The sequence below is a fragment of the Bison bison genome, unplaced genomic scaffold, assembly GCF_000754665.1.
Source record: "Bison bison bison isolate TAMUID 2011002044 unplaced genomic scaffold, Bison_UMD1.0 scf7180017864338, whole genome shotgun sequence".
NCBI classification, from domain to species: Eukaryota; Metazoa; Chordata; class Mammalia; order Artiodactyla; family Bovidae; genus Bison; species Bison bison.
The window spans coordinates 4,695,092-4,720,078 of NW_011494910.1; the positions used below are offsets into that span (position 1 = coordinate 4,695,092).

At 42.3% G+C, this 24,987-nt stretch overlaps 1 protein-coding gene across 1 annotated transcript in view; it reads right to left on the reverse strand.

Moving 5' to 3' along the window:
- LOC104998881 (chromosome unknown open reading frame, human C1orf116) overlaps nucleotides 1–9,342 on the reverse strand; it is a 13,156-nt gene extending 3,814 nt beyond the window's left edge. Inside the window, exons 1-4 of the mRNA XM_010854266.1 lie at nucleotides 9,111–9,342; nucleotides 3,989–4,174; nucleotides 1,453–1,630; nucleotides 14–333 (exon numbers count right to left, since the gene is read on the reverse strand). Of these exons, the coding sequence (XP_010852568.1) occupies nucleotides 14–333; nucleotides 1,453–1,630; nucleotides 3,989–4,093 (603 nt within the window). The 5' untranslated portion in view covers nucleotides 4,094–4,174; nucleotides 9,111–9,342. The remainder of the gene's footprint in view (nucleotides 1–13; nucleotides 334–1,452; nucleotides 1,631–3,988; nucleotides 4,175–9,110) is intronic.
- Nucleotides 9,343–24,987: the final 15,645 nt, after the last annotated feature.

A 24,987-nucleotide genomic window follows, 5' to 3' on the forward strand; every position in this document is an offset into this window, starting at 1 on the left:
TGTCCCGGAAAGCCTCCGGTGGGGGGATGAGTGCCCCGTCCAGCTCAAGGGCAGCGTCTGCGGGTGTGGCCAGTGTCTGCCTGGGCTCAGGGCTCTGGCTGACCTGCTCTGTCTCAGGTCCCGAGTCAAGTCCCTCGGATCCCCCTGGATTATGGCTGTTAGTCAGGGTGGTGCTTTTTCTGAGGTTCTGGTTTCTGCTGATGTGGATATTTCTGGGGAGGCTGTAGGAGCCAGACCTGAGGCCCAGGCTTTGGGGCCCAGGTGGATGAGCTGAGCTGAATGGAGTCACTCTTTTTGGCTCTGGTCCTCGGCCAGTTATTTCCTCTGGATGTCCTGTAAGAGTCAGGGGGACAGGTGAAGAAGAGTAGGCAGTGAGAACCCTGGTGTCAAGGGGAAAGAAAACACCTCCCACACTCTGATCTCCAAGTCGCAACGGATGGGTTTTTGTCTGCTTGTTGTTGTTGTCTCTTTGTTCTTGAAGGACAACGCTTTCGTCTGGATATTATTTAGACAACAGATCAATCTTAGCAGATTTATTTCAACCAAGGGTTAGGATTTCCTGGTGGCTGGGCAAAGGGCAGCCCAGACAGCTCTGTGTCCCTGACTCAGGCTCTTCCTAACCTCTACAGATACAGGATGGTTGGGATTCAGGACAGTCCCTCTCGCTGTCCTGGGGCTCCTAGGTAACTGAGTCCAGTGGAAAGCACTGAGCTTAAACAGCATCAACAAGTGATTTGCTCTTGCCTCACCAGGCATCTGCCTTCTTCCACCTCCACTTCCTGTAAACACCTGGATGACTCTGTAATGGCCACAGCTGTGTCTGCGCCACAGGGTGATATGAGCTCTTCCCTTCCAGTGAGTAAGCACAAGCATCAGGCCCACTGGGCCAGGAAATCAGCGCCAGGCAGCAGGGGCAGTCCCACGTCCCCACTTCCTGCTGTATCACCACAGACAGAGGGTCTAATATATTGTCAATAAATACTTGCCAAGTGTATGAAGAAGTGATTTCAGTCCTAATACCAATGGGACTGTCTTCTTGGGATGTATGGCCACACTCACATGCCATCTTTGTCTCCATCTACTGAGCCGCAACATCATTCCACACTCTCTCACAAGGCCCTCAAGGTGCCACCCACTGAAATTAAGGGAGCCCCTCCCTCTTCTTATCTCCTGCAGCCTCATCCTCTGGGTCACCCAGATTAGCTCCCCAGACTGACTCAGGTTTTCCAGGGCCAACCAGACTGACTTTTGATACTTCATACAAAGGCACAAGAAGCTATCTTGGACAATCCCTCCTTCCCTCCAGGGACAAGGTTTTATTCTAGCCACAAGTAGAGAGGAGAGTGCTTGTTCCTTCTTCTGCCCATGACTCTTAGAGCAGAGGGCAGACAAGAGGGAAAGCGGCCAGGAGGATGTAGTCTTTTTTTGTTTTTTTTAGACAGTCTGTCTTACCCTGGGGGGCAGGCTGGGTCGTGGGCAGTGCTCGGGGACCCTGGGGAGTTGTGGCTTGCTCAGACTTTTCAGTGGACAGCCCGCTGTCAGCCTCGGTGTCCAGGGAACCAATGGTTTCCTCCAGGAAGAGCAGACACTCCTTCTCTTCAGCGGACAGGAAGTCGTAGCTGCTGTCACTCTGGAGTGAGGAGAGGGCGGGGGAGCTGTGACAGGCAGCTCTCCAGAAACTGGTGGGGCCCAAGAGCCACCCTGCCTTGGGGAAGGAATGCCGAAGAACCGGACACCTGCCCACCATGCCACTCTGCAGACCTGTTGGAGCTGCTTCCTGAAGCCGCAAGCACCAGGAGGGCAGAGCCTGTCGGGCTGCGGTCCCCCTGGCACCCAGCTCTGACAGCTGGGCAGGCAGACTGCAAAGGGCTTTTCATTTGCTAAGTCCTGGGTGGAACGCTTATGGGCAGATTAGAAGGTCCTGGGTTCTACTTCCTCTGTGTGACCTATGTCAAGTACTTCAACTTTGTGTATAACATAATGATTTGATCTTAAACCTGAAGCAATACCTAAAATGGTATTGCTTTGAACTTTTCAAAGTACTTCTGCATCCTTGATCTGGCATGTCAAGGACAGTATGAGAACAAACAGGAAAGAGAGTCAACTACTCGCTGCCAGGCCAATAGGAACAGTGGCATGACTGGTCACAGATAAATTCACTAAATAATTTATACTTGACTTTGAAATGCATTCCACGCAGAATTTTTCTTCCCCTTGTGTATTTACTTTCCTGATGGCATTTGGCTCTGGCTAACATTAAAAAAAGTGTGCATTTCTTAAGCAAATATTAACTTAAGGCAGGAAGGTGGACAGACTGGTATAGGGAGAGGGGAGAGCAACTTAGTGTTAAATATTATGCAGAAATTGAGATACATGTTTTTATTATGAAAAAGCACACAGGCATGTTTGGAAGAACAGGTTATGGCCATTTCAGATTCTTACTGCCGTGTTCTGCAAAGCCAGGAAGATCCATTGAATAGCTGTTCTCCAAAGTTGAAGGTTGAAGGGAGGACAAAAAGGGCAGATGGGAATACAGGAGATTTGGCCTGAGTCCCTTCCTAGTGTCTCTACCCTTCTTCCTAATGTTTGAGTCACTGCAGAGTTATATATTCTTCAGACTCATTCAGATGGCCAGGAAAGATTTTGAGAAAACCCTGAAAATATCTCAGGCGGAGGGGAAATGGTTGTTGGAATGACTTTTCCAGTCCCTCAGGCTCCATAAGGAGTCATCTGTCAGTTGATTGAGGGAGGCCTACATGTCAAGGGAAGTCCCAAATATAGCCCTTAGAAGCCTTGATGCTGGCTCCAGAGGTTCTGTGAACAAAATCTTCTTTATTGCCCTCTTCTTCCTAAAATAGTCTTGCCAAGACTCCAGCTCTGAATTTCTCCTTTGTGGGTGATTCATTTTGACAACCTTTAACTCCTGCCACATTCTGTGTCCAGTGCTATGTAACTATTCACGTTGGTCTCTGCCTAACAGACAGGAAGCTATCTCTGTTGCCCCATCATCTAGGGTCAAAAAGAAATTATATACAGATTGTCTGCACTTTCAGCTTTTGTGCATTATGTGCTGCTTTTTCTACTCCATTTTTACGTATTAAAACTCACCAACTAAACATCTTCAACATTCAGTAGAGATCATTATGATCTTTAAACTTTGAAATATCTCTACATATAAGATATAGAGCAATAAAGTATACATTATCAAGGGTTATCATGTATGTGATAAGCACCTATAACAAAAGAATGCTTATATTTGGACATAGGGCAGACTTATTTTTTGACACCAATCTTATAGTAATTGAGATTTAAATTCATGCCCAGAAAAAATACAACTTATTACATGTCACAAATAAACACAATGATTTTGGAAGATTCTCAATCTCTACTTACAGATAGGTTATTTCTTTTCTAGATAGAGGCAGGTACTAAATGCTTTACATGTGTTTCATTTATTCCTCTCAAGAACCCTATGAATTCAGGATTAACATTATCCTTATCTTAAAACTGAAACTTGGAGAAATAAAGTAATTTGCCCAAGATCATGGAGCTTCTATATAGAGAACCCAGATCTGCTTGGCTCCAGAACCCAGGCTCTTAACTGCTATGTGCTGTTTGATCTTTGTGAAAGACTGAAGTGAGGCTGCTCATTGCAGAGGACTTGAGGAATCCACAGGGATCTACACTCTGTTTTCACTGTGGCCTGAGATCACTGACCCATTCTCTCATCTGAATTAAACCTCCCAACCTAATGAGAACTGGGAAAAAGTCTCATTTGTCTTATTACTGTCTGGGGTTGTCCCACCCTATTCTCTATAGAAGCGGGGGTGACTCAGAGGCAAAATACTGCCTGGTGTGCTTCACTCCCTGACGAGGAAGATGAAAGACAAGGAGCAGTGAGCAAGGATGGTGGTGGGCAGGGCAGGGCAGGGCAGGGCAGGGCAGGGTGCAGAGAGCGGGCCAGGCTGCAGACAGAGAGAGTACGTACAGATCCAGAGCGGGTGGAGGTGGTGCTCATCATACTGTCGCAGCTGCCGACGCGGGTCGCGGGTTCCAAGCCAGGCCCTGCTGGCCACAGCTCCCTCTCGGGCATCGCCTGAAGCAAGGTGCAGGGGTGGTGAAAGGGGCTCCCAGAGGGGAAGTGAAGGGAAGTGAAGAATGTCCCAGGCTGGGCCTGAAAAGAGAAGAATCAAAGCCATGTGTGAGCTGAGCCAGGCTCCAGCGAGGCTCTGCCCAGGCCCTGGAGCAGCATGACGCCCGGGACACCAAGCAAGCAGAGAGCTGGAAGGGCCATGCTCAGCCATGCCCAGACCCTGGCCCCCAGCCTGCACCAGGGACACACAAGCTGGACACACACGTGCAGGAGGACGGACGTAGGTGGTGGAGAAGCAGGTCAGCAGAAGGGAGGCTCCATCGTTTCTCTCAGTCACTTTTTTTCTCTGAACCAGGGAACTTAACCTTGATTTTCATTACTAGCATTGGTATTACAGGGGTTAAACCTTGGGTTCTGAAGAGTAGCTGGATCTGGGTTCCAATTCCAGTTCCAACATTTACAGTGATGTGATTTGAGGCAAATTACTCTGAGTCTGTTTTTCCTCGTTAAATAGGGTTAATAATAATTAGATTAAATGAGAACAGTTAGCACAGTTTAGTTGGTAGTAAATTAGCAAATGCTTAGGAATAAATGAGTAACTACTACTGTTTTTGTAATAAGAAAAAGACAAGATCCAACTTGGATCAAAGTAGACTGAAGCAAGGGAAACAAAACTGTTGTTGTTTTTTTAAAGGAACAGGGGCAAAATAGTACCTACCTCAAAGGGTTGTCATGAATTTATAATGAGATACTCCATTTAAAACACTTTGTGCAGTGTGCAGCCCTGTAATTGTCAGCTGCTACCATAGCCACATCATCAACATCATCGCGATGGGTCCCACCACAGCCACCATCATCACCCAAGTCTGGGAGGTGTGTGCACGGCACCCCAGTGGTTGACACAGACCTAGTTCCTCTCTCATGCATCACCCCCTCTGAGGCTGCACGTATTCCCAATGAGGTTCCCTAATCTGTCTTGAACAAGAGCAAAGTCCTAGGTAGCTTCCTTCCAACTCCAACTCACAGGGAAAGAACGGCTTCAGTTTCATTGTGCCAACAGAAATAGCAAAGGAAGGTTAGTGCCATCTGTCTTCAGGAAGTCCTGGGGGTTTTCATATGCCTGTCCGTGGGGAAAACTCCACCACAGTTGGAAAGGCCAAAGGTGACTCTCCCATGTTAAAATCAAATTCTAGAAGAATTAAGATTAAAAGACAGTTCCAAGATCAAGAAAGGACATGGGGGAAGAGTTTAGAATTAGAATATAGTTTGTTGGATTCTGAATCCATGTTTTCCTCACAATGCCATGTCTTATTTTCTACCATCTTTTCCTATGCTCCCAGTAAGAGGAAAAATGTCCTGGAAAACTGAATTTGATTTGACATCTTGAGATTTGGGGTTCAGATTCTAGGGCAGGTTGTCTTTTCAGCCTGTACCAACAGTTGCTTCCAATGCCAAAGTCAGGTTTGGGCTGTGCTGGGGGAGTCAGCCTGCCAAGCACCTCAAGCTGACAAGCACAAGGCCTCCCAGAGCTCTTCTCCTGCTGGGGTGGAGGTCCCCAAGTGCCACAGGCAGGGAGGGGCAGAACAATGGAGAAGGAAGAGGGTCAATCCCTTGTGAGCAAGGTATGTATAGTTCACGAGGGCCCAGAGCCTCTTAGGAGACAGAGAGGGGACCAGAGGGGACAGAGATGAAGTGCAGTGATGAATCAACATGGGTGAAGATAACTCCTGGGTTTCCTTCACAAGTCCCTTCACTAGTTCCCCATTATCCAAAACCCCAATGAAACAAACGTGAGAAGTCATGCGAGGTGAAGTTCAGTCACCTCAGCTAGTCTATCCCTTAATGACTGACTAGGTCACTGACTTCCAAAGGTACTAACTCATTTCTAACATTCTGTAGGGTTGAGACCAACAAAGAGGATCCATCCCTCATCTCTCATCCATTAGCCTAGGCACATAGAAGGCACTCAAAAAATGCTAGATGAAGACACTTGTCATTCATTCTAGAGTCTACTGAGTTGCACTGTTAGAAGGTCTCTCTTTTGGCTTATACACTATTACTGCAAGCTCTTTTTCAAATATTTTATTTCCCAGAAAATATGTGCCTTAATGGAGTTTTGGGAAATACCTTCAGTTACAGTAACATTTATTAGCCCCAGTAGGCCCAGGGCATGCAAAACTTTATTAAAACAAAGGTATTGTTTCCAAGAAGTCAGTGTAGGTCCAAGGGTCTGTTTTATTGGCTCTAGCTTTCCTATCTGTAACATTGGGGCAGTAACTGTTAAAAGTGACTCACTGTAATTAATGGAATGTTCTCTGTGAACAGATGAGCAGATGCTGCCTTTTCCTTTCAGAGAAAAATGACTGCCTTGTTCTTCCAAGCATGCATCAGACTTTACAGGGGTTTGCTAGCCTCTCCTTCCTCCCAGGGAAGCCTATTACACTCTCACTTTGGAACCAAGGATGGCTTGAAGCAGCTGGAAGAGATAGAAACAATATGAACAGCACTGCTTCAAAAAACACAGTAGGGTATAGTCTATAAAGTGCTTTCAGATATGCTAATTGAGTTTGTTTTTTTTTTTTAAACTGCTAGCTTAGGCAGGATGTGATATTTTCTCCATATGACAGCTAAGAAATCTGGGGTTCTTTCTAACCCCTTCCTATGGGAAGTATGAAACGATCTATGTAACTGCATGTATGGGACAGCCTGTGGCTCCCAGCCCTTCTAGAGGGTATCACAAAGGCTTTCCACACGCAAGAGGGCCATGTACCTAAAAAAGGACCATTGGCCACCCTTGATTAAACACGGAAAACCCCAGGAACATCCTCTTTTGAAAATTCAGCTTTTTGTCCCAACAACACATATTTCCAGAGTAAAGAAATGACATTAAATGCCACTGACGCTCAAGTAAGCACGACAGAATCACCACAGAGATTAACCTGAAGCTGAAACCAAAGCCGAATGAGCCTCAATGTGCTTCCACCTGCTCTCCACACCCAGTGTTCTGATCCCCAAAGTCTGAACTGTGAAGACGCCTTCTCTTCTTCCTACTCTCTCTCCTTCCCTCACCAGGCTGACCTGACCTGGATGCTGCATTTCCTCCCACCAACTTTACAACCTTGAAACTTGGGGGTTGTTTCAGGGCGGCCATTGAAATCTGTGGTATTTCTACTTGATAAGTGGAGCAACAGGCAAAACACTCAAGGTGAGAGTTTGGTATCTTTCAATACTGACCTCTTTGGGCAGCTTGAGGGGAGAAAGGAATGGATTAAGAGATGTGCACAGCCTGTATCAGGGTCACCCGTGCAAAGGCATATTAAATATTAACTACTCCCTGAAGCCAGCCAAGCCTTGGAGGAGAGTAAAAAAATGGCATGTGGCATTCTGGTGTCTGGACGGGGTGGGGTGGGAAGAGGGCTTCAGCCTCACTCCTATTTGGCTTCTCTGTACCTCCTGAACAATCTGAAGGCCCTCTTGCCACCCTCCTCCCATGAAACCACCCAAAATCCTCTAAGAACTCATCTCTCTCCCCAGTGGTCAAAGAGATTTCCTATCTCCAGGTCTCCAGTTCTCCTGCTGACCAGTCAAATGTGCCTTGGGCTGGAGAACACCCTAAGAAGGCCAAGAAGACTAAAAGTTGCACTGTATGTGTATCCCTCTCCACAAGCACATGGGCAGGTTTCCATGTAAGTTTAGGCAATTATATAGTTGCCTCTTTCACCAGTGGAGTTAGAGAGAGTGGGGTGGAAACATCCCCTGTGCAGAAGAGCTTTGCTTGATATCACAGCTCATCTTTATTGTTGACAAGGTCACCATCTGTGGCAGCCTTCAGTGAGCTTGGCGGGCTGGTTCTGGGGGGTGGGCTGAACTAGAGCCTAAAGGTTCAGGTGCCAGGAAGAAACCCAATATATTCATTCAGGGCTTGTGTGCCACACTCTGGGATCCTGACACTAGATCTTCCCACTTCCTTTTTTCTGGAAGCAGGAGGAAAAGGCATGAAGTTAAGGAAGAGAGTGTTAACCCCCACAAGCTAGATGACGGAGAGCTGACTTATTACTCTGACTTGACTTCTACACCCTGTGTCCATGTGCGGGGAGACTGCCACACATACTGCCAATTGGGACACCTGAAAGAACGCGAAGCAAACCACAGCACTGGTCTGGTTCTCCTCTCTGGACCTTGCCACAGTGCATTCTAATAGGAATTCCTACTAGATTTGACATGCTCTGGTGAAGTATTAATGTGGGTGGGGCCCTGGCACAGTTGAGTAGCTTCCAGTTTGCCAGTTCTTGTGTCTATTAACAGGCAAAGTAAGAAATTTAATGAGGTTGAACTCAAATAGGCTTGACTTTGCAACCAGATTATCCGTGGGTTTCCAAAGATGAGCTGGTAACCTGACTTGGAGTTTTTCCAATGTAACCAAACCTCACATCGCCTTACAAACAACCTAGCATGGCTCACACCTTCCACACCCTTCCACAAGGAGCTCCATTATCGCACGCGCGCGTGCACACACACACACACTGAACACACACACACCGCACCTTTTATTTAAATAAAGATAGACATTGAGTTGATAAAGCTATGGGAAAATTTCCTGTTAGAAATAAAATGGAAAAACAAAGCACTTTTCCTCCCCTGGGCGATTTTCCATTTCTACTCCGTCTACTCTAAATATTCTCTTCCAAAATCATAACTCAATTTCAATTGTGCAGAGATGGAAATTTCTAAAGCAAACCTGTATTCTTTTCTTGTTGCCTGCACAATATGCTTTATCCAACCTAAACAGGCAGATGAAAAAAAGAAATAAAAAAAATAAACAAACGCGTCTCAGCCCTGGTCTCCAGAAAAGCACTTCTGTCTCCAGCTATCAACCTACTTTGGTGCCCTACTGGACTCAGAGAGTTGAGGAAGAGAGAGGAAAGTTATAAAGGGCTCAACTCTGTAGTTCTGACTTCCCACGAAGACCCCGACTCTTGCTGCAGAGTAAGCAATAGTTGGTTAGTAATTAACTCACCTTCAATGGGCGGGTGACTGAAGAGAGGAAAAGAAGAGAATACCCTCGTATTACAAAGGCGAAGACGGAGACGGAGACAGAGGTAGCGTGCCCAGTCTCCTACTGCTTTCGTCTTCTGACCTCTTCCTGACTCACCTGGACAGGTAAGGGCTTCATCCGCGCGGCCTCACCCCACCCAGCCCGACTCCCAGCCAATCCCTGGCCTCCCTCCCCTCGTCTGCTTCCAGCTGTTTCCCCGGGGAGGGCGCGGGCGGGGTCGGCTCACTTGGCCAATCGCCTCCGGCCCTCCTTCCCTCGCTGAGAGCCAATAGAGAGCCTTTAACCACAGCCAAGGGCCGGGAGGAGGAGCCGCTGGTTTGGGCTGAGGCTTGGACAAGAGATGGCCTGTTATCCCTTTTAAAAATCTTGATACAGTTGATACAGAGACACGCAGTCCACTGGGCAGTGTGCTTTTCCGTGCGCCTGTATGAAGCTTGAATTTCTACCTGTAACTACCTTCTTCTTCTCGAAGTATTCCCCTGAATTATTCAAGGTAAAAATCCTTTGTGACCAGTTTTGCTAGTCGCTTTTCCAGTCTTTCAGAGACACTGTCGTCCTTAAGTGTTTTCCCAGCAGCTCATAATCCTAGCAGCTCCACTCAGGACCACGGATGAAGGCGTCTAAGGACAGGAACGCTGGCCCTGAGACACCGTGACAAAGACCTTCGGGGGGAAATAAAACTGTTTTCTCTCTCAGGAGATCCCTATTCTGATGAAAAAACGGACCGGACAGCCTTGAAGGAGAGAACATGTACGCCGTCGTTTGGGTCTCTAGTCTTTTAGCTGTGTGTGGAAGGTAGCAATGAATATGAAGAAATAAAAACGAAAGAAGCTACCAATCAGTTCTGTAACTCCTATCTCCTTCCAATGGCAGATTTCTGGTACCTGTAGTTAAAAGATCTGGAAGAAAGTAGGGCGAAGATAGTAGGTGAGAGAATCCAAAGCTTTCAGAAAGGAGTCTTCCTCTAGGAATGGCAATCACTTTCACCAGATATACCTTTTGCTTGGAAACTGGATTTTCCTGGATATATGGTATCCTTGATACCAAAGGGCAGGAAGAAAAATTACAATCAATGCACATAGTAATTGCCAACATTTTGTTAAAACTCTTGCTATGCACTGGGAATTGTGCTGTGCTAAGCATTTTCATACATCATTTCATTTATTCTTTATTTGAAAAGTAGGCACTATTATTATACAAATTTTTACAAAAAGGAGAAATGACTTGCTCAAGATCATGTAGCTAGGACGTGTCAGAGCACAGATTTCAACTCAGGCAGTATGATGCTAAGTTTGCCTTGTATTAATATGATACCAATCATTCTCTATTTTGGAGAAAAATCCTAAGTAGGAAACGTGAAGTACACAGATAATGTGCAGGTCTAATTCCAGTAACTAGACTCACCCTTCTTGCCTCATTTCTGTCCTGTAGCTGTTTCTGTCCTTTAGAACAAGAATGACACATGACTTTCATCTTTTCCCTGTGTGATCTCTGCAGTTGTGATCATTGCAGAAGGGCACTGATCATGGGGCTAAAGTACAGAAGAGGCAGGGCAGGACTAGTGAGGAGAAAGGAGCTTTGAGGAAGCCTGGAATAACTAGCACCTATCAGTGCATGTGGATAACAGAGCTGCCTGAGCATTTAGTCAGCTGACTGATGATCTCTCTTCCTAATGTGTCATTCAAATATGTATGATGTCATGATACTAACAAAACAGGAAGGGCATCTCCAAATCAGTTCAATGCAACTAGAATTACACCCAAGGATTCAGTCACTGAAGCTGATCCAGCTTCATAGGTGTGCGATTTGAATACTTGCTTAAAAAAAATGAATTGACCTATGAGCATTAACCTCAAAGATGAGAGGAGGCATAGTCTTGTTTGTGAACAGTTTTTCAGTTTATAGTAAAATTAGAATAATTAGGAAGGGCCCCTATTTTTTCCCAGGTAGAAGTAGGGACATAGACAAAATGATCTTACTATTGCTCTCTTTCCTTTTTTCAAAAAAATTCTTTTTTTGAAAATGATGATATATTTCAGATACTTTGGCATAACAAACAGCACTATACCTAATAGAACATTAACATTACAGTAGAGGTTGTTTAAAAACTTTGCACCTCCATTCCTTCCTGCCTCCTCAAAACAGACACACAGTCCAGCTGAAACAAATTGCTATTCTGAATGTGGTGTTTTTCACTCTCCATATCTTTAAATGTTTTCCTTGGGATCTTGCTTGGTTTTTCTTTGCTTTCTTTACTTTGGTGCAGGAGAATTATCAGGTCTCTGAGTTTCCAAGAGAATTGGGAAGGAGGCCTGGACTATGGGAAAGAGGATTTCCAAAGTTAGAAGCACCTGAGAGACTAAAGCTCTGTGGTTGATGTAGGTCATCACTTGATAGGAGTGTATGTTGTTTCTTTGTATGTGAATTCCTATTTTATGACCTGACTGTGGAGTCTAATTACAGTCCTGCTCCCCTGACTCATCTGTCTCCTCACTTCTCCATCCTTGCGTGCTGCTGCGGTACAGTCATCTTCTCCAATGTCAGAAACTAGTTTATTTCCTTTTTCAGTACAGCCTCTTCATTGAGGAAACTCACTCTTTCCTCTTTGGGCTCATTATAAAGTTGGACTCTGTAAAACACAGTGGACCTCCATCTAACCATTCATGATACTTACTCATTCACATTACAGTCACATCCTAGCAGTGCCTTTTTTCTCCTTTTCCTCTCCAAAGGGGAAAAAAAAAATGAAGTCACTCTGAACATGTATTATCATCAGCCCTAGGGAACACTGGGTGCCCACTATGTTCATAGTATAGGGCAGGGTACTCCATGTTAGGTCTCTGAAAGTACTTCTATCAGGGAGAGGGAAGGTTTTATTCCTCAAGTAGTAGCTAGAACTTGCTTTCAAGAGAAAATAGTTGGGAAAGGATTCAGATGAGGATGATTATAATTTGGCTATAAGCCAAGGAATTAATAGGGAATTCCATGTGGAATTCAGGGATCAAGTAGATCACCAAGTTCTCACCAAACTGATATTAGTGTTAAGCCTGAAATAATTAGATAGGAGCTAAAAGGCATAATTAAGTGGATTTGGATGAAGTTTTGAAATGACTTTGTTGTTAAGTAACTGCTCATAGTAACTTTTTCCCCCACTTGGCCCACCTACCATGAGAACTTAAAGGATTCAGTAGTCCTTTTCTTCCCAGGATTAATAAAAGTTTGGGGGCTGAGATCATCTAGTAGCATCAGTGAGTTTTGTAAGGAATGCCAAATCTTAACATGTTTGAAATGGAACCTGTCTTAGCCCTGGCCTCTCTGCTCTATCCCCACGCCAGCTAATTACCTCACCCGGACTCAGTACTTCAAACCATCCCCCCCATCTCCTGTGAGATCACTCTCATAACTGTTCTCCACTCTGATCAGGACTTCGCTATTTGTAGGATCACAGACCACTAAAGATGGAACTACAGAAGTTCCTTGTTTCCTGTCTCTCATTTTATAAAGGCACATTTGAATTGTCATTCCTCTGATTAAAATACTTTGGGGCTATTTTCATAGGGTTCAGAATGAAATTCAAGGTCCCTTGTGTGGCATAAAAAGACCTTCATAAGCTGGGCCTACATGCTTTTCCCAACACACATTCGTCCACTTTCTTTATTACAGTCACATCTAATTTTTCTGAAACTGTCATCCTGTCACGCTACTGGCCTGCACCCCTTGCTTGGACCCATTCCCACCCTGTTCTCCTGGTTTATTCTCAGCCTTCCTTCAAGGTTCAGCCAAAGCACCACCTTTTGGAATAGAATGTTGGAATGTTGGGTGCTGCTTCATTGTAATCTGTTAACAAAATGAACATTATCTCTTGATTTAACCCACTAGGATGTAATTGTCCTCTTTCTCTCCATGAAAAATTTGAATTGATGATATTTTACACTGCAGTAATTTAAAACATCTGGCAATGGGCTGATTGATTTCCATTATCTTTCTTAAAATGCTTCTAATATTCTTTATGTTCTTTATTTATTATTATAGATATCTATACTGAAAAATTGTTTAATAAATAAGAAATATCAAGTTTAACAGTATTTACAAAGAACTGTGGTTATAGCCATATTTAACCCCGGAAAATGCTGGGGAGCATAAATGGATAATATTTGGATCTCCCAGCAAGCTCTTAATAGCTCTACACAAAATCATTTGTTGAAATTGTCAGTTTCAGAATTTATTTTCTTTCTCAAACTTATTATTTCTTGGAATACTTTTCACAGAATTTGCATTAAATATAACTATAATATAGTGATATATTTTTTTCAGTGTTAGCAGTACACAGGGCCATGGAATACATACTTATATTATGGTGACAGTTATAAGCCAGACATATGGATTAGACTGTAACCATTTCCCTCTGATCTGCTAGTGTCTAGGTACTCAGAAATGTAAACTTTAACTTTCTACTCTACGTGTTAGAATTTTCTGCTCTTGCTTTTTTTTTTTTTAATCATTGGATTCCTTCAAGTCACTAACATCTCTTCATAAGAAGATTGGCATCACGGATCAATCAACATGGCAGAGTAGGAGGACGGGGAACTCCCCACCCCTTGTGAACACATCGAAAATAAATGTACACGTGGAGCACTTCTTTCTGAAAACTAACTGGAAGTTGGCAGAAAGATTTCTGTAAACCAACGCTGTAAGAAAGACACACACATAATCAGATAGGAAGGAAAGAAAAGTGATCATGTCGGAACCCGTGCCCCTGGAAGGGGACTCAGGGGGAAAGAGAGATTATGCAGGCAGAGACCCACCCTGGGGAGTAAGCAGTTTGGGCCACATATTGGGCACCCCAGTCCTGGGGTTCTACCCAGGGGAGATGAGACCCCTTAGCTGGTCATAGGAATAATGGGACTAACAGGAGGGCTGAGGAAAGCCTGAACTCTGCTCTTGAGGAGTGCATGCATGCTGGCTTGTCCTCAAGGCAGAGTTAATAGGATGGAATGAAGACTGTCCTAGTGACTGCTAGGTTTCCCCTGACCACTTTAGCATGTGCCCCAGCTTGCGCCAAGTAAGTGGTTCAGTCCTGTTTACTCCAAGTTGCAGCTTGGCACAATCACAGAAAGAAAATAAGAAAAGCACAAACACATGGATACTAAATAACTTGTTACTTAAAAACTAGTGGATCAATGAATATATCAAAGAGGAATCAGAATCATTTAAGATAAGTGAAAATGGAAGCAAAGCTTTCCAAAATCCATGAGATGCAGCAAAAGCATTCTAAAAGGGAGGTTTATGGTGATACAGGCCTTTCTCAAGAAACGAGAGAAAATCTCAAAGAAACCTACCATCTAAAGGAATTAGAAAAAGAAGAAAAAGCCCAGAGTCAACAGAAGAAAAGAAATAATACAGATTAGAGAAGAAATTAATAAAATAGAGATCCCCAAACAATAGAAAAGATCAGTGAAATTGAGTTATATATTTTTTAAAGATACAATTGATAAACCTCTAGCCAGACTCATCAAGAAAAAAGAGAGAAGACTCAAAATCAGAAATGTTGGAAGAGAATGATATGAATTGTTATATACCAATGAACTGGACAACCTAGAAGAAATGGACAAATGTCTAGAAACAAATAACCTGCCAAGACTGAATCAAGAAGAAAGACAATTTGAACAGACTGATTACTAGTAGTAAAATTGAATTTGTAACCAAAAAACTCCCAGTAAACAAAAGTCCTGGACTAAATGACTTCACAGGGGGAATTCTACCAAATATTTAAAGAAGAGTTAATACCTATCCTTCTCAAACTATTCCAAAAAAATTGAGGAGAATGAATCACTCCCAAATTCATTCCATGAGACCATCAGAATCTGGTTTCTGATACCAAAACCAGGCAAAGACAGTACAAAAAAGAAAATTACAGGCCAATATCTCTGATGAATATAGATGCTGAAATCATCATCAAAATATTAGAAAACCAATTCCAACGATATATGAAAGGATCATACATCCTGATCAACTGGGGTTTATTCCAGGGTCACAAGAATGGACAATATTCACAAATCAATGAATGTAATTCATGCTATTAACAAAAGGAAGAATAAAAATCACATGATCATGTCAATAAATGCAGATAAAACATTTGACAAAAGTCAACACCCATTAATGATAAAAATGCTCATCAAAGTTGATATAGAGGGAATATAGCTCAACATCTAACACCATATTCAATGGTGAAAAGTCGACAGATTTTCTTCTACATTCAGGAACGAAAAAAAGATCCCCATTCTCACCACTTTTATTGGAAGTCCTAGCCACAGAAATTAGATAATAAAAAGAAATAAAAGGAATCCAAACTGGGAGGGAAGAAACAACACTGCCACTATTTGCTGGTGGCATGATACTCTATGTTTGAACAGTTCTGTGAAGACCTACAAGACCTCCTAGAACTAACACCCCAAAAAGATGTCTTTTCATCATAGGGGATTGGAATGCAAAAGTAGGATGTCGAGAGATACCTGGAGTAACAGGCAAGTTTGGCCTTGGAATACAAAATGAAGCAGGGCAAAGGCTAACAGAGTTTTGCCAAGAGAATGCACTGGTCACAGCAAACATCCTTGTTCAACGACACAAGAGACGACTCTACACATGGACATCACCAGATGATCAATACCGAAATCAGATTGATTATATTCTTTACAGCCAAAGATTGAGAAGCACTATACAGTCAATGAAAACAAGACTAGGAGCTGACTGTGGCTCAGATAATGAACTCCTTATTGCCAAATTCAGACTTAAGTTGAAGAAAGTAGGGAAAATCACTAGATCACAGGTATGACCTAAATCAAATCCCTTATGATTATACAGTGGAAGTGAGAAATAGATTCAAGAAATTAGATCTGACAGACAGAATGCCTGAAGAACTATGGATGGAGGTTCATAACATTGTACAGGTCACAGTGATCAAAACCATCCCCAAGAAGAAGAAATGCAAAAAGGCAAAATGGCTGTCTGAGGAGGTCTTACAAATAGCTGAGAAAAGAAGAGAAGCAAAAGGCAAAGGAGAAAAGGAAAGATATACCCATCTGAATGCAGAGTTCCAAAGAATAGCAAGGAGAGATAAGAAAGCCTTTCTCAGTGGTTAGTGCAAAGAAATATAGGAAAACAATAGAATGGGAAAGACTGGAGGTCTCTTCAAGAAAATTTGAGATACCAAGGGAACAATTTCATGCAAAGATGGGCACAATAAAGGACAGAAATGGTATGGACCTAACAGAGGCAGAAGATACTAAGAAGAGGTGGCAAGAATACACAGCAGAACTGTACAAAAAAGATCTTCATGACCCAGATAACTATGATGGTGTGATCACTCACCTAGAGCCAGACATTCTGGAGTGCAAAGTCAAGTGGGCCTTAGAAAGTGTCACTATGAACAAAGCTAGTGGAGGTGATGGAATTCCAGTTGAGCTATTTCAAATCCTAGAAGATGATGCTGTGAAAGTGCTGCGCTCATTATGCCAGCAAATTTGGAAAACTCAGCACTGGCCACAGGTATGGAAAAGGTCAGCTTTCATTCAAATTCCAGAGAAAGGCAATGCCAAAGAATGCTCAAACTACTGCACAATTGTACTCATCTCACACACTAGCAAAGTAATGCTCAAAATTCTCCCAGTGAGGCTTCAACAGTATGTGAACCAAGAACTTCCAGATATTCAAACTGGATTTAGAAAAGGCAGAGGGACCAGAGATCAAATTGCCAACATCCATTGGATCATAGAAGAAGAAAGAGAATTCCAGAAGACCACAGACTTTTGCTTCATTGATTATGCTAAAGCCTTTGAATGTGTGGATCACAACATACTGTGGAAAATTCTTAAACAGATGGAAATACCAGACCACCTTACCTGCCTCCTGAGAAATCTGTAGGCAGGTTAAGAAGCAACAGTTAGAACCAGACGTGGAACAACAGACTGGTTCCAAATTGGGAAAGGAGTATGTAAAGGCTGTATATTGCCACCTTGCTTGTTTAACTTATGTGCACAGTACATCATGCAAAATGCTGAACTGGATGAAGCACAAGCTGGAATCAAGATTGCAGGGAGAAATATCAATAACCTCAGATCTGTAGATGATGCCACCCTATAGCAGAAAGCACAAAGGAACTAAAGGGCCTCTTGATGAAAGTGAAAGAGGAGAGTGAAAAAGCTGGCTTAAAACTCAACATTCAGAAAACTAAGATCATGGCATCTGGTCCCATCACTTCATGGCAAATAGATGGGGCAACAATAGAAACAGTGACAGACTTTATTTTCTTGGACTCCAAAATCACTGCAGATGGTGACTGCAGCCATGAAATTAAAAGACGCTTGTTCCTTGGAAGAAAAGCTATGATACGAAGAAGTGACTCCTTGGAAAAGACCCTGCTGCTGGCAAAGATTGAAAGTGGAAGGAGAAGGGGACGGCAGAGGATGAAATGGTTGGATGGCCTCACTGAGTCAGTGAACATGAGTTTGAGCAATCTCTGGGAGTTGGTGATGGACAATCGGGATGTCTAGTGTGCTGCAGTCTATGGGGTCACAAAGAGTTGGACATGACTGAATGATTGAACTGAACTGATACTATACGTAGAAAACTTTAAAGAATTCACACATACACAAACTATTAGAATTAACAAGTGAATTCAGGATAATTTGTTTCAGGATACAAAATTAATATACAGAAATCTGTTGCACTTCTATACCCTAACAGCGGACTATCAGAAAGAGATAGGAAGCTATCTAGGAAGCTTGATTTCCCATTTTTCCAAGGCCACTCTTTCTTCTTTCCTCACACTTTCTATTCTTTGTTTCTTTTATTTTCAGATAACTTTGCCAGAAAATTAGAAAAAATTGGTAAGAAAACAGCAGCCAATGGGCAGGAACTCCATATTTCTGTCACCAAATTTGTGAACTTACCTTCCTTTGCAACTGTTTTCTTCTTTTTTGTTACAACCAAAGAAGTATTATTCCTATAGAATCCCATCATGTAGTCTGGATCTCATCTTATGAACTCCCTCCCTATGATTCTATCTTATACATCATCATTTTGACCTTCCTACTAATATAATACCTGTGAGCATTCAAGTATACAATACTGTAGTATAGTATCTCTGAAGCCCAACTGCCTAATTTTCTTCCCTTCTTTTGCATTAAATAAATGCCATGGAGAGTTAATGCCTTGAAATATACTATGTTTACTCTTTCTTTTCTATACATCTCTTTTGTCTGTCCACCCCACCCATTATGGTAACCCACTCCAGTATTCTTGCCTGGAGAATCCCATGGAAAGAGGAGCCTGGCAGGCTACAGTCCATGGGGTTGCAAGGAGTCAGACACGACTGAGCAACTTCACATCACCCCAGCATCGGAGGGGAAATAGCAAGCTCTTAGTTGCTCAGAGTGCAAGAGACCTGAAAGGTCTATTTTTAAACCAGATTCTCCATTTTCACGATTTTTCCCATTACTCCTGTCTAGCAGTAATTAGTACCACCAGTTTTTGAACTGGTGGTGGTGGTGGGGGGTTTCTATGGGAAAAATAGAATTGCTGGCTTAACATGCAAGTTTTTCAAATCTGCTATGTCAGTTTTGTTCAAAGAATGTTCAAACTATTGGACAATTTGCACTCATTTCCCATGCTAGTAAGGGTATGCTCAAAATCCTTCAAGCTAGGCTTCAACAGTACTTGAGCAGAGAACTTCCACATGTACAAGCTGAGTTTAGGAAAGGCAGAGGAACCAGAGATCAAATTGCCAACATTAGTTGGATCATAGAGAAAGCAAAGGAATTCCAGAAAAACATCTGCTTCATTGACTATGCAAAAGCCTTTGATTACATGGATCACAATAAACTGTGAAAAATTCTTAAAGAGATGGGAATGCCAGACCATCTTACCTGTCTCCTGAGAAACCTGTACATGGACGGGTCAAGAAGCTACAGTTAGAACCAGCCATGGAACAACTGACTAGTTCAAAGTTGGGAAAAGAGTACAACAAGGCTGTATATTGTCACCCTGTTTATTTAACTTATGTGCAAAGTACATCATGAGAAACACCAGGCTGTATGAGTCACATACTGGAATCAAGATTTCTGGGAGAAACATCAACAACCTCAGGTGTGCAGATGATACCACTCTAATGGCAGAAAGCAAAGAGGAACTAAAGAGCCTCTTGATGACAGTGAAAGAGGAGAGTGAAAAGCTGGTTTAAAACTCAGCATTCAAAAGCTAAGATCATGGCATCTGGTCCTATCACTTTATGACAAATAGAAGGGGAAAAAGTAGAAGCAGTGACAGGTTTTTCTCTTTTTGGGCACCAAAATCACTGCAGATGGTGATTGCAGCGGTGAAATTAGAAGACATTTGCTTCTTGGATGGAAAGCTATGACAAACCTTGACAGCATATGAAAAAGCAAGGACATCACTTTGCTGACAAAGGTCCATCTAGCCAAAGCTATGGTCTTTCCAGTAGTCAGATACAGAGGTAAAGTTGGACCATAAAGAAGGCTGAGTGCTGAAGAAATTGATGCTTTTGAACTGTGGTGCTGGAGAAGATTCTTGAGAGTCCCTTGGTCAGCAAGGAGATCAAGCCAGTTCATCCTAAAGGAAATCAACCCTGAACACTCATTGGAAGGACTGATGATGAAGCTGAAGCTCCAATACCTTGGCTACTTGATGCAAACAGCCTACTCACTGGATAAGACCCAGATGCTGGGAAAGACTGAGGCAAAAGGAGAAGGAGGCAGCAGAGGATGAGATGGTTAGATAGCATCACTGACTCAATGGATGTGAACTTGGGCAAACTTCGGGAGAGTGAGGGACAGGGAGGCCTGGTGTGCTGCAGTCCATTGGGTCATGGACATTTGGACACAACTTCATGACTGAACAGCAACAGGTCAGTTATAACTTATCCAACCTCTGGCTAGCTTCCATAATTTTGTTGCTATATATTTACCATCTCTTTGTCCTTGAGAGTTTATGTCTTTTGAAACCCCATAATTATCATTTAATGCTGTTTTGAGAGAATAGACAATCAATAAATACGTTCAACCTGCTTTCTTTAAGCAGACATCCTGTTTACTCTAAGCCACATCCGTCTGCCTTCTTTCTCTATTTATCTGAAATAGCTCTTGTGAAGTTCATCAATGAGTCATAGATTGCCAAATTTTACAGACTCTTTATTTTATCTCTTCTATTCTTATATCTTCTAACTATAGGTCAAGAAATCCAAAATTTATATTTTGATTTTTGGACAAATTTTTTGAACTTCAGTCCTATAGTTGCCTATATGACATCTCCTTTCAGAGGATGCACAAACATCTTAAACCTAACATGTCCAAAGTCTTATTTTTTCTATTCCTCCAAATATTCTTCCCTTCCATCTTCCATGGGTCAATAAATGTCACTTTCATCTACCAGATACTTGAGTAAAATCCTTGAGAAACATTCTAGATGCTTTCCTACTATTCCGCATGTCACCAAGTCCTGGAGAGATCCTATCTCTAAAATAAATCTTAAAACAATCCTCTTCTATTGACATTTACCTGATCCAAGCTATCATCCATTTATTAGCTTTTGATTCTTGAAGAAGTTTTCAAGCCTCTCTGATCCTCAGGAATCATACCTACAAAACACAGAATAATAATATCTATCTCATAGAGTTATTGTACATGAGATAATACATGAAAATGCTCTGTACATTGTAAGCACTCAACATATGCTATTATAATTATTACCACTATCATCATCACTTATATAGGTTATGGCAGTAGCTTCCTCCTAACTGGTCTTCCACTTCCAATCTTGCCCCCTTAATCCATTCCCTACAGAACAATTAAAATAACTTGGATAAACATAAATCTGATCCCTTTCCTAAAGTGTTCCCAATGCTCTTAGCATATTCCTAAATAACACATTAACATAATTCATTGATATGTTCATTCATTCAAATAAATATTGAATGTCTACTATAAATCCAGAACCTTATTAGGTGGTGAGAATACAATGGTAATATGAAAGAACTGCTCTCTGCCCTCGTGGACAAGCTATTTGGGGACACAAATATAAAATAAGCAAATAAAATGTAAATATGAATTAGAGTAATGCTTAATGTAGCTTATAGATACTGCAAATCACAGTGCTTGCTTCTAAAACTTGATTTCATGTTCCTCTTTCCCTGTTTACAACACTATGGCCAGACTGGTCTGGAAAATTTTTCATTTTCTCCAGTGTTTGCAAATGTTATAACCCCTGCTTGGAACAATGTTCTTACCCATCAACTGACTTAAGCTCCTGTTCATGCTTTTGGTTTTAGCTTAAATGTCACTTCCTCAGAAAGACTTTCCCAGATTAATCACTTCTAAATTAGATTCTCCTACTTCATTACTCTTATTTCATTTTTTTTTAACAGCAAAAACACTTTGTATTGGAGTATAGACAATTAACAATGTTGTGATAGTTTCAGTGAACAGTAAAGGGACATAGCCATACATATACATGTTTACATTCTCTCCCAAACCCCACTGCCATCCAGGATGGCACATAACACTGAGCAGAGTTCCATGTGCTATACAATAGGTTTTTGTTGGTTATCCATTTTAAATATAGCAGTGTGTACATGACCTTCCCAAAGTCTTCAACTATCCCTTCCCCCTGGCAACCATGAGTTTGTTTTCTAAGTCTGTGAGTCTCCTTCTGTTTTGTAAGTAAGTTCATTTGTATAATTTCTTTTTAGATTCAACATATAAGGAAAGTCATATGATATTTCTCTTTCTCTGTCTGGCTTACTTCACTCAGTATGATGCTCTCTAAGACTGCAAGGAGATCCAACCAGTCCGTTCTGAAGGAGATCAGCCCTGGGATTTCTTTGGAAGGAATGATGCTAAAGCTGAAACTCCAGTACTTTGGCCACCTCATGCGAAGAGTTGACTCATTGGGAAAGACTCTGATGTTGGGAGGGATTGGGGGCAGGAGGAGAAGGGGACGACAGAGAATGAGATGTCTGGATGGCATCACTGACTCGATGGACGTGAGTCTGAGTGAACTCTGGGAGTTGGTGATGGACAGGGAGGCCTGTTGTGCTGGGATTCATGGGGTCACAAAGAGTCGGACACCACTGAGCGACTGAACTGAACTGAACTGAGGTCCATCCATGTTGTTGGAAAATGGCCTCATTTCATTCTTTTTAATGGCTGAGTAATATTCCATTGTGTGTGTGTGTGTGTGTGTGTGTGTGTGTGTAAATATGTATACTACATCTTCTCTATTCATTCCTCTGTCAATGGAGATTTAGGTTGTTTCCATGTCTTGGCCATTGTAAACAGTGCTGTAATGAACATTGGGGAGCATGTATCTTTTTGGGCCATATTTTTGTCTGAATATACACCCAGCAGTGGGATTGCAGGGTCATGGGGTAGCTCTATTTTTAGTTTTTTAGGGAACATCCATACTGTTCTCCATAGTGGTTGTACCAATTTACATTCACACCAACAGGGCAGAAGGGTTTCCATTTCTCCACACCCTCTTGAGCATTTGTTGTTAGTGGATTTTTTGATAGCCATTCTGATTGGTGTGAGGTGATATCTCATTATGGTTTTGATTTGCATTTCTCTAATAACTAGTGATTTTGAACATCTTTCCATGTGCCTATTGGCCATCTGTATGTCCTTTTGATGAAATGTCTTTTCTGGTCTTCTGCCCATTTCTTGAGTAGATTGTTCATTTTGATGCTGCTGCTGCTGCTGCTGCTAAGTCGCTTCAGTCGTGTTGACTCTGTGTGACCCCAGAGATGGCAGCCCACCAGGCTCTCCCGTCCCTGGGATTCTCCAGGCAAGAACACTGGAGTGGGTTGCCATTTCCTCATCCAATGCATGAAAGTGAAAAGTGAAAGTCAAGTCGCTCAGTCGTGTCCTACTCTTCACGACCCCATGGACCGCAGTCTACCAGGCTCCTCTGTCCATGGGATTTTCCAGGCAAGAGTAATGGAGTGGGGTGCCATTGCTATTAAGTGTCATAAAATGTAAATTTTGAAGAGTAATCCTTTATCACTCACATCATTTGCAAACATTTTCTCCCATTCTATGGAGTTTTTGTTGTTGTTGTTTTGTTTACTGTTTCCTTTGCTGTGCAAAAACTTTTGAGTTTAAGTAGGTCCCATTTGTTTATTTTTGCTTTTACTTTCATTATTCTGGCAGATGGAATAAAAAAAGATTTTGCTGTGATTTATGTTAGAGATTGTTCTGCCTGTTTTCCTCTCAGAGAAAATTTTATAATGTCTGGTCTAATATTTAGGTCTTTAAACCATTTTGAGCTTATTTTGTGTATGGAGTTAAGGAATGATCTAATTTCATTCTTTTACATGTGGCTGTCCAGTTTTCCCAGCACAATTTTTTGAAGAGACTGCCTTTCCAACAAAGTGTAGTCTTGCCTTCCTTGTCATAGATTAAGTGACTATAGGTGCATGGACTTATTTCTGGGTTTTCTATCCTGTTCCATTGATCTATATTTCTATTTTTGTGCCAGTACCATACTATTTTGATGATTGTAGCTTTGTAGTATAGTCTGAAGACAGGGGTGCCTGATTTCTCCAGTATCAGTTTTCTTTCCCAAGATTGCTTTGGATATTCAGGTCTTTTGTGTTTCGATACAAATTTTGAGATTTTTTTGTTCTGGTTCCATGAAAAATGCCATTGGTAATTTGACAGGGATTGTGTTAAATATGTAGGTTGCCTTGTGTACTATAGTCATTTTGACAATATTGATTCTTCCAATCCATGGACATGGTATATCTTTCCATCTGTTTATGTCTTGTTTGATTTCTTTCAAAAGCATCTTATAGTTTTCAGAGTACAGGTCTATTGTCTCCTTCAGTCCAGTTCAGTTCAGTCACTCAGTCATTTACGACTCTTTGTGACCCCATGAACTGCAGCACACCAGGGCTCCCTGTCCATCACCAACTCCCAGAGTTCACTCACATCCATCGAGTCGGTGATGGCATCCACCATCTCATCCTCTGTCGTCCCCTTCTCCTCCTGCCTCCAATCCCTCCCAGCATCAGGGTCTTTTCCAATGAGTCAACTCGTCCCATGAGGTGGCCAAAGTATTGGAGTTTCAGCTTTAGCATCAGTCTTTCCAAAGAACACCCAGGACTGATCTCCTTTAGAATGGACTGGTTGGATCTCCTGGCAGTCCAAGGGACTCTCAAGAGTCTTCTCCAACACCACAGTTCAAAAGCATCAATTCTTCTGAGCTCAGCTTTCTTCACAGTTCAAGTCTCACATCCATACATGACCACTGGAAAAACCATAGCCTTAACTAGACAGACCTTTGTTGGCAAAGTAATGTCTCTGCTTTTGAATATGCTATCTAGGTTGGTCATAACTTTCCTTCCAAGGAGTAAGCGTATTTTAATTTCATGGCTGCAGTCACCATCTGAAGTGATTTTGGAGCCCCCCAAAATAAAGTCTGACACTGTTTCCTCTGTTTCCCCATCTATTTCCCATGAAGTCATGGGACCAGATGCCATGATCTTAGTTTCCTGAATATTGAGCTTTAAGCCAACTTTTTCACTCTCCTCTTTCACTTTCATCAAGAGGCTTTTTAGTTCCTCTTCACTTTCTGCCATAAGGGTGGTGTCATCTGCATATCTGAGGTGATTGATATTTCTCCTGGCAATCTTGATTTCAGCTTGTGCTTCCTCCAGCCCAGCGTTTCCCATGATGTACTCTGCATATAAGTTAAATAAGCAGGGTGGCAATATACAGCCTTGACGTACTCCTTTTCCTATTTGGAACCAGTCTGTTGTTCCACGTCC